This window comes from Oreochromis niloticus, linkage group LG16 (genome assembly GCF_001858045.2).
Source record: "Oreochromis niloticus isolate F11D_XX linkage group LG16, O_niloticus_UMD_NMBU, whole genome shotgun sequence".
NCBI classification, from domain to species: Eukaryota; Metazoa; Chordata; class Actinopteri; order Cichliformes; family Cichlidae; genus Oreochromis; species Oreochromis niloticus.
This window is the reverse complement of record NC_031987.2, coordinates 13,623,998-13,634,006: the sequence shown is the minus strand read 5'-3', so window position 1 is coordinate 13,634,006 and position 10,009 is coordinate 13,623,998. Positions and strand designations below refer to the sequence as shown.

The 10,009-nt window shown below is 37.7% G+C and overlaps 1 protein-coding gene and 1 long non-coding RNA gene across 3 annotated transcripts; one reads left to right on the top strand and one right to left on the bottom strand.

The window, feature by feature from the left end:
* Nucleotides 1-866: 866 nt before the first annotated feature.
* Nucleotides 867-2,000, top strand: LOC109197671 (uncharacterized). The gene is made up of 2 exons (XR_002058779.2): nt 867-1,204; nt 1,353-2,000. It is a non-coding gene; the product is annotated as an uncharacterized LOC109197671 (long non-coding RNA).
* Nucleotides 2,001-2,546: 546 nt separating this feature from the next.
* On the bottom strand, nt 2,547-9,821 carry LOC100695030 (sorting nexin-4). Of its 2 annotated transcripts, none has more exons than XM_003445293.4 (14): nt 9,676-9,821; nt 8,807-8,931; nt 8,323-8,458; nt 8,003-8,152; nt 7,675-7,722; nt 7,042-7,097; nt 6,617-6,689; nt 6,166-6,227; nt 5,687-5,752; nt 5,500-5,589; nt 4,285-4,384; nt 3,961-4,106; nt 3,374-3,488; nt 2,547-3,212 (listed from the first exon to the last, which is right to left on the bottom strand). In XM_003445293.4, exons 1-14 carry the CDS (start codon nt 9,685-9,687, stop codon nt 3,165-3,167), a joined length of 1,227 nt encoding a protein of 408 aa, XP_003445341.1. In that variant the 5' UTR covers nt 9,688-9,821; the 3' UTR covers nt 2,547-3,164. The 2 variants fall into 2 exon arrangements, with proteins under 2 accessions (XP_003445341.1, XP_003445342.1); XM_003445294.5 differs by having other exon boundaries at nt 9,598-9,761.
* Between the last annotated feature and the right edge of the window lie 188 nt (nt 9,822-10,009).

Sequence of the window (10,009 nt, the reverse complement as noted above, 5' to 3'; positions counted from 1 at the left end):
CGGCTGTGAGATGAAAGCCAGGTTTATACAGAAAACATTAATAAACCTGTAACCATCCAGACGGGGAAGACAACATTGCACCTGCGCCTCACTCTTTATCACAACTGACTCAAACACTCATTTCCTTTCAAAACCAATGGTAACCAGATAACAAGCTCGCCACGATTTAACCACAGAACAGTAACAGCCAATAGCAGCTCTGAGCTGGCTCTTATGAAAGCCACATAAATATCTTGTCGATCAGGCCATGCTCAATTTACAGGCAACGTTTCAGATCCAACTAACATTTAATAACAGGTGATGTTTGTTGTATGGTGGCAGAGCACGAAAGGCTGGTCTCAGATATTACCAAAACCCCAACAGTATGTTTCCAGCCACAAACTTTTCATCATGTCTAGTTTCTAGGTTGGGTTTCTGCTCTCTTGAAGCAAAGAAATAACCAACTTCCTTGGGCTTTCTTCATGAGTACTGTAGGAGCAGCATACTGATTCTAATGATGTTTCATGGGAAATTCAGTTTTGCATAGCCATTTTCATGTGCAGTCACTAATCTGTGGTCAGGGACACAACCTATGCAAGATACATGCAAGATACACACACCATACACTACTAAAACTTGCTTAAACTAATAGAACTTAAATAGAAAATAAATAAAAATAACAGAGAACCCAGGAGGTGCTGCAGAATCCTCAGTACCCCTGCTTCACATGGCCTTGGCTGAGACACCTAAAGGGTTTTAGTTTTGTTTTCTTACAGCTGCGTATCACTTCTTTAAAGATTCCCACATAAGCTTAAAGTCATGACTTAGATTGTCTATTCTGCGTTTTTAAACTTATGCTAAGATTTAAGATTAAGTCTGTAATTTGCTTCAATTTATTAAAAATATAATTTTCTGAAGAGGACAGAAAATCACTGATGTAAGCCTTAGGTCTGTTTTTGAAGTTAAATTAATGTTAGGTTTCCATTTGAGAAAACCACACATGACCTCATGCACACCAACCAACCGACCAGAAGGTGGATCCGAAAGGGGAACATTTTCCTTTCCTCACCATTTTTTAAAAAAACCTTTCCTCTCTGCCAAAGTGAAATGCGTGTGCTTTTATTAATCCACAGGTGGCGCCATTAATTCACTTCTTAATAAACTCCAAATGTTCGGGGCTGTGTCCAGATATAAAAACACAGAAGACAACATTCCACCATCAAGGGTACTTTGTGGACATTTTTCATGAATTTTACACATTTTGTGTGCTGTGTAGTACATTTGCATGCATTTGCCACATGTACCCACTAAAGACAATAGGAGCAATTTGAGAAAGTATGAACACTGACACATTTTTACTTTCCTCCCACCAGGTGTCATGGAAAAAAAAAATAAATAAAAAAAACTGAGTGGATGGTTTTGAGTTGTCTTGGCAGAGATGAATCACTGAGATCTGACCTTTAGACTTTGGTGATAAAAAGCCTGTTTGTCTTTCTCTATCTTTTAACTGCAAACAAATAAACAGGAAAAACCAACATGTCTACGCGAAGAATCAACGCACCCACAGCCGCCTTTACATGCAAAGCAAAACCAGCAGTCACATTTCATCCCGCGTCCCCGTTCTCTTCGGCTCCTCTGCCATTCGGTATAAAAACACAACAGTAAGTTTAAAAAGGGAAATGTTTATTAGTGTCATAACACAATGATTACATCTGACACATTTGTTATTTAGAAAAAAAAAAAACATACATAAAGCTTCAATTTGAGATTCTTTCAGTAAAACGATTGTTTATTCTGGGAAAAAAAAAAAAAAGATTATTTGCTGATCTCAGCGCAACATTCAGACGTCAGATCCATTTTGCACCAATTTTTCTCCCCCTCAGATTGATGTCATCGAAGAAGCACAAGCATGTGTGAATGTTTATGTATAGCACATATATTAAGCCTAATGTGAGGATCTCAAAAAAAAGAAAGAAAAGTCAGTATCTGTGTGTAGCTGCACTCGGGTCATATCAGAATAAGTGGTGAGACATATTGACAGTGGGCTGAGTTCTATATGTTTTTTTTCTCATGATATAAAACCAATGTTTGCATTAAAGCTACAATGCTTGACAGCAAAGAAAGGATACGATTTTCGCATTTACGGTTACATTTTGTGTAAACAATGAAACTCAAATTGTGAGAGTGATTTCTTTCCTCAGCCAAAAAACAAAACACACAAAAAAACAAAATCACAAAACCGAAGTTCTTCAACCCTTCTTCTGTATTTTCTACGAGTAATTAGTATAAAAGCACTTGGTCTTCAATACATTGGTCAGCAACAGATTAACAATAACAAAGATTACTTCTGTGTGATGAACTTTAAAAAAAATAAAGAAAAAAAATGTAAATGTAAAAGGTGTAGTGGCTTTTTAAAGCTCGGTCCATGTTTACAGTCATATTTCTCACAGTTCATTTCAAATTGATTTGAATATTCACCAGTGCACTCTTCTGCTTGTTTTTGGTTCGACTTGCTGCTGCAAATTTGAAATTTGAACGCAAACGTTCCCCAATCTTTAACTCGTCACTTTTGCCATTAATCACCTAAAATCAAATAGTAATCAATATCAAATAATAATCAAATAGTATGAAAACCTTTATGCAAGGAGATTCTGGAGAGGGTTGAAAGGTAACATGTAAAGATCCTTTCATCAAGGCAGGCAACTCTAAAACGAGTCACATGAACCACTGTTTGAAAAGTGCAGCCTGTGTCAACTCATAAACTAGTATACTGCTCTGTGTTATTCATGGTGAATGACTGAGAGAGCTAACAACTGAAATATACTGCATGGATAATCCCATGGATATTGCCATTGTGCAATGATAATGCCACATTGTCTTCCTGGACATGTCAATGAAAGCGCAACTAAGGATGAGTGTGTGTATTTGGACTGTCTGAAGTACGAAGGTCAGAAAATCAAGGAAAAGGTGCTATTAAGACACTTGAAGTTAAAGAGGCATTGTTCCACTTTCACTTTTTTTAATGTGTGTGTGCTTCAACTGAGCATAGCAAAACAAATTAAAGGCAGCATGTGGGCTCCCACCTATCTCCACAGGACTACAGTATAATCACTGGCTGTTGGTCCTAGTCTGTACAATCAGAGTATAGTTTTGGTGCAAAGTACGATCGCTTTGGAAGGTTTGGCTCACATTTTGCTGAAACACTCCTTGGCATTGGACCACACCTGGATTCCCTGTAACAGTACACAAGTACCAGAGAAAAGGAGGGACTTAGAGACATTGAAAGACAAGACAGAAATACTAAAGAGTTAAGGAGTGGTACTGCTGAACAAGAGACCAAATGCTAGGAATTTGCATAAATACACAAAATACACACAAGAATAAATGTCCACACCTTCTTACACATACTGATCTGCATAATGGCGTAGCTTATCAGCGCCTCACGCAAATCTTTGTCCTTCTGCTCCTTAAAACGTTCGATGTCGTCCCATGCTGCTCGCACAAACTCTCTGGTGGCACAATCACAAAGACGCATGATACTGTTAGTCTGTTTGCGAGGAGAAGAAGCACAAGGAGAAGAACAAAAGAAGAGGTAGAGGAAGAAGAAAAGGAAAACAATGCAGCATTTGCTTTGTTCCTTATTTTTATTATGTTCTAGTTCCTGTATTTTCTACTGATACAGCTGACTTTTGTTTTTCTGTTTAAAAAAAAAAAAAAATGAACAGAACTACTTTTTAATTACACATGGAACCTCAATGTGTCTCTCAACACTTTGAGCAAATACCTCAGTTCACCAGTTTGTGCTGGGGAAAAATTAATCTAGTTTCCTGTTATTATCCTTTGCATTTATGTTGTTCAGTTAGATTATGCGCTATATTTTTTTTTTTTTTTTTTATAGAGGAAGAACAGTGAGGAGGAGAAATTTAAAATAGGGACAATTTCAAAATAGGTGATTGGTTGATAAGATAAATTTGTGCTTACTGGCACTCGGTGTTCTTCTCCTTGACCGTTTCCTCTCCTTCCTGAATACTCTGCTCCAGGGCTGCTAACCTGCTCTCTTTTTGCTCCGGGCTCTCTTGGCCAAATAATTTGCTGGTCATTCCCTTCAAAGAAAAGATTCGCACCGTCTGCACTCACACACAAACAGACACACATGGACAAACAGACGCACGCATTCAATTATGTTCACAACAATTTGGATCACAACAGCGTTTTTGAACACGTGCCCACTTCTGGTTCTTAATTTGCACATAGCGTGCGAGGAGAAAGACAGATTATAACCCAGAGTGTGTGAAAGTGTGTTACCCCGGTTGCCAGCTCTTCTTTCTGTTGTTTCTTTTGGACAAGGTCCTGAGCTGCCATCTCCAATTCATACTGAATCAGCTCATGTTTTCTGCACACTGACCTTAATGCACACACAAATTGAGACATATTTTAAACCCCGACAGTCCCAAAACATGAATGCATTCTGCTACAAAGGCTACAACAGTCAACAGAATGTATTTACATTTACTGTAAATAAAGATGTGGGCTGCATCTGATCTAAGTTTGATCAACGAAACTGACACTCTTTTCTCTGCTGAATGATGTTTTAATGCTTACAATAAAATTCAATTCATTCAGAAGAATAGATTTTACCAAACATAAAATAAGAGATATAGGGTGTCAGAAATGTGTGCTGCATCACTACAGACCAACTAAGAGGAATAAAGCATGAAGTTCCACACTGACCGAAGCCAACCCTTGTGTGTTTGTGAAAGAGGAAAATCAACAAAACTAGAAAAAGTTGCATTTCCTGCGAAAATGCATTGTGAATGCCGTGCAGTGGAATTTGCTGAAAACAGGTGAACAAGCAGAACATTTTGATGAATGTGGTCACATTCATCAAAATGGGCCAAAAAAATGGCATATAAAGCTTAATATTTCAAAAAGTATAAAAGTTGTGAGCACCAAAAGATATAGCAGGCATTAGCAGAAAGAGCAGAACAGTTTAAAATTTGAATGGTGAAAATCGGATGAAAACTGAGGGAGTAGTTAATCAGCAAAGAATGGAGCAAATAGAATAATAAGGTAGAAGATGGAATAAAGAGAAACAGGATCTCAAAAGTGTTCACACAATAAGGAATAGATGAGGTGGAAGGTAAAGTATGAAAAACAAACTGTCCAGGCTTTCAAAGTTATGCCAGCAGAAGCCTTGTTGGTATGAAGTCTCCTTTTACTGTTTACATGACTGCGCTATGGAAGACATTAACCTTTCCAGACATTAACAAAGATAATGACAGCTTCCTGTTCCTGCTATAAATCACTGCTGCATCGGTAACTGAACTAGAATACCTGCTTCAGCACAATGATTATTGTATTATGCCTGACGTTTAATTCCATGTTTTTACATATGGTGAGATTCATGTATACAACTTTTATGCAAAATGTAACAAACTGCGCAAACTTACAGCATATTCAAAGCATCTGTCTACCCTGATAAGTGTGTTAACAAAACCAACTTGTAACACAATACAATACCTGACGGCATCAGTGTAGAAGAGGTATTCTTTCAGCTGGTCTGCAAAGTGCTCTTCCTCCTCCAGAATGTCATCAATTGATGCAGCATAACTGAGATAACACGCAAAGTCACTCTACAATTGAAGCAATGCCAAAAAAACATTATGCGTTTGTGTCCATCACCGACTCAGGTAAGACCTTTACTCACGTGTCCATGTGGTGTCCAGCACTCTGCAGTCCATCTCCCATCTCTTTCTCTATTGCGCTCCACTCACTAAAGACAGAAAAATGTTCATGTATACTTGACGTGAATGCAGCAGCTCTCTTTGTTCACTAAACAGAAAAACGGTTGTCTGAAATAATGATTGTTTTTTAGTAGTTAAGTATCTATTATATCATGATTACCCAAACAAAAGGAGATTGTGTGGGTATACAGAAACAAAGAAGGCAATTGAGGCATAACTATGAATAAAGGAATTCCCTAATGACCCACAACAATCCTTTAATACTAAATGCATTATTACTGCAAGGAAACTTTTTAAGTGACCTAATTCGATATAAGGTAAAATATCATCTGCCTAAAATATGTTTTTATTCTGCTTATATAAATGGATACAGTAACTTATGGTTGTAACTATAATTTGTTACAGTAGAAAACACAGTGAGAGTAGAACAGGTGTTCCTCACCTGAAAACTCTGCCATAGTTACCATGGACTTTGTAAACTCCATATAGCCTGTCTGCTACTCGCTAGAAGAAAAAACAAAACTAATCATTAGAAACAGACAGGTTACTACCTTAGATGGTCTGCTTTAAAAACCTTGGAGATACATTTGGCATTAGAATGCAATTCAATATCTTTCAATTATTCTCAAAGTCTTGGATGCAGCAAGCGTTTAAATCACTTTTAGATAATAAACGTTGGGATGCTATGGAGTAAACGTCCAAGATAAAATGGTGAGTGCCCTGGAAAAGAAAGTCAAAATTCTAAGAAAGTAGATACAGATTTTTGTATTTCAGAGACAAAAATGTTGGAATTTGAAGTTCCACAAGCAGGCACCAAGGGATGCCCACAGCTTGCAAAAAGCATCAACTTAAAATAAACCTCAGTCTCTCTAAACAAACGTGCCAAAACTTACCGCTCGAATTCTGAGTAACTGAGAGATGACGGTGTTCAGTTCATCACTGTACTGTTTCAGTGCTGTAAACCGCCTAGAGGCAAAACGAGAAGAAAAGTAACTGACTGAACAGTATTTTCTTTTACATTATTCACTCTAGAAATTTGTTCTTTCAGTTTGCCTTGGAACAGAATAAATTATTACTTAATATGGTGGTAAAAATAAAATTTTCATATTTGTGCTCATAAATATATCCAAGTGATTATCACACATCTTACACCCTGTTTTTGCTGCCTGATTTTATAATGAATATTTAATTTATTGTAGTTATTAAAAATTCCTGAGAAAGTATTTCACAATAGTCTTAAATCTGTCTAAATTGAGTACCTTGCATAAATCCTAGAAAAAGGAAAAATTAGGTTAAGTTTGGCTGTTTTTACACCTACTTGTCAGGATTCTTGACCCTGAACATTGCACTCAGAGACTTGAGTCTGGAATCAGCCTGTTAGAGAAAAGAAATACACACAGGGAAATATACGAAGAAGTGCTTTAAACGTAACTCAGTTTGATTTTGTAAAACACCCAAAAAATGCGGATAATGTAACGTTATTGGTAATGAAATTCAGCAAGAGATACCAGATATGTGTTTTTAAAACGATGAAAGCATCAACAGAATCATTTACAGTGTATAAAAGATAGAAGGAGCCACAGGCTGGTCTGGTTTTAAAACTCTGAGCTGAAATTTTTCACTGTCGCAATTTTAACTTTTGAAACCAGACTTACCCTGGTTTATTGTCCTTCTGGACACTGATGGGACCAATAATTTAAAAAGGGATAATCATACTGAAAGTAGTGATTCAGCCCATAAGCTCATCAGGAAAGTATTTACAGGAGTCATTGATCAAAAGAGTGGGCAGTAGTTTTCCCATGGTCTTCCATGAAACCATAACTTTAGATGCCCCCTGCTGGCCATTAGAAAGAATGCCTTTCACCTTTCCTTTTCAGACCTGGAAACTACTTGCATCTTTTACACAGCGTGTGACCTGAACTTGTCTCTTTCACACTCCATCTGGTCGTACCTTGTCTTGGAAGCCTGTTTCCAAAACCGCATCTCTCCATCCCTTTTCCTGAAGAAATGACAGGAAAAATACATGACAGACTTGAAAATCAGCCAGATTGTATAACCCCCCCCAAACAAAAAAACAAAAAAAGACAAAAACAAAAACCGGGTATTCAAATCTACCAACTATGGGTGCATAAATAGCTCTTAAATTCTTTACAGTTCAGGGTTCATCTTTAACGTCAGTTTGAAATTTGTTATACTGTCAATGTGGAAGGTGTGAATATACTACATGAATGGCAAAAGATCTTCAAGGGACATTATGCACTTTATGTTAGGCTACTAACCTCTGTAAGAAAGAGGAAGAAAATTTTGTCATTGGAGAGGACTGGATGTGATGCAACACGCAACAGGAAATTTTCCAGGCCAACTCGCCGCCGCTCAACAAAGTCTGGATCCAAGTTGTCTGCTGAAAGCTTGTGCCACACAAACTCGGCCTGTAAGAGACACAAACAAGGGTGGAAACAAAAAAACATAAATGGCTGAGTATTATTTACTATGAAGTTGAAGGTAAGCTGTATTAGTTATAGTCACTTAATAATTTCCATTTAATTCTTTTTTTTTAAATTATTGATTAGTCCTTTCCCACCACCTATGCATTACTCACCCTTTTCTCTGGTAGCGGGGGGATGATAATGTAGGGATAGGTGACCAACAGGTAAGTTCGGAGAAGCTCAAACTCACTGTAGCGTCTCCACAAAGTGTCAGGTGCCGCTGGTGTCCCTCCCTCTGTTTCAGCAGGCCTGGACAAAGACCAATTAGAAGAAATAGTATTTCAGGTGTGTCAAAAAAAAGTGGTAGATGTTTGAGCTACTACACTTTCATTCATAGCAACTTGCCAGTTGACACAACTGTACTGTACATGATGGGACTATATTTTCCCACTTCAATACTATAAAAATCAAGACAAAAAGGCAAATTTCTCCTTGTAGTGCAAACTGTAATAAATCTGAAGTAAAACATGCAGAAGAATGCAAAAATGGCAGTGTTCGCACTCCACCTCTCTCTACTTTTTTTATAAGCAATAAATATTTGCATATGATGCACCTATGATGCGGGCAGAAAAGTGAATGCTTCACTTTGCAACCTACCGTATTTCAATGAGGTACACAGTGTATGTTTCCTGCATGTTAACAGTGTTCTTCCCTGTTCTCTTCTCTGCCTCTGCCACATTTATCTCCAGTTTCCTCAACAAAGCCGTCCCTCTTTCCACCATCTGCACACACCAGAATAAATTATGAGTATGGAAGTCAAAAAAAGGTAAACGTATGGAAGAGTGTTAGCAGCAACGGACAGGGGCTAAAAGAACAGAAATATGCATGAAACTTGATGAGTATAAAATAAGGGTCATCTGTTTTGGTTAGCTGGAGATACTATAACGCAATAGTACTGCACACAGGGTTATGGCAGGCGTGTGCAGGTCACAAGATAAGACCATAATCACCGAAATACTGGGGGGGGGAAAGTTGCTTTAGTATTCGGAATTCAATCTTTCTAACAGGTTAGCACTCAAAGAGCAGAATGGGCAACATGGCTAACATAAACTTAGGTTTAGCGTTCAGACTTAATAGCTAGCAAGCTAACGTCAGGAGGACTAAAGTTTAGGACTAAAGTTTGACACAATCTTCGCAGAAGCAACTTTAAGTCATTTAATTAATTTAACGCTAAGCCGCAGAAGCGAGTAAGCTAAATCTAGTGGGGGAAGTCAGTGAACGTTTCATAAAACTCCGCAGGCTTTTTGTAGAAACAGTGGAAAAGTCTTCGACGCTCCAACTGGCTAACATTAAATTAGGCCCTATTTGAAAGGTTTTCAGCAGTAAAAAAAAAAAATGCTTTTTAAACCTCAAGTATGGTTATTATAAAGAATAACAAAAAGTACGACCGTATTTATGATGTTGTTCTCAGATTCCGTGGAAGTGATGTCGGTATTACTAATCACGGCTACTTCTTCGCTACTTACAGAGTCTGCCATGGTTATAGGCTGCCAGAGTACTGCCGCCGCTGCTGCTGTCAGCTGAGCTGGCAGAGTGGACTGTTGCCTGTTTTCTGCGCACGCGCAGCTCAAAGCTGAGAAAATGGTTTGGTTTGGGTCTGCGCTTTTGGTTTCGATGATCATTTCAGTGTTTTAGTTTTTGCATCTAGGCAAATTACACGTACGTATTAAGCTACTGGATATTATTATCCCACACGCGAGCCCACGAGATTAAAGCAAATACAATATATATAAAAAATATTTTATAACTAAAATAATAGCAAATATTTTATTTAGTTTTAGCATAATTGTTAATGTTCAG

What these genes read in the sequence shown, in the direction of transcription:
- LOC100695030 (XM_003445294.5), bottom strand. Translation starts at nt 9,687, where the DNA reads ATGGCAGACTCTGTAAGTAGCGAAGAAGTAGCCGTGATTAGTAATACC. An exon ending in GCTGGACACCACATGGACAC is followed by an intron (nt 5,590 to 5,686) that starts GTGAGTAAAGGT and finishes GTGTTATCTCAG; the next exon opens with TTATGCTGCATCAATTGATG. An exon ending in TTCTACACTGATGCCGTCAG is followed by an intron (nt 4,385 to 5,499) that starts GTATTGTATTGT and finishes GTGTGCATTAAG; the next exon opens with GTCAGTGTGCAGAAAACATG.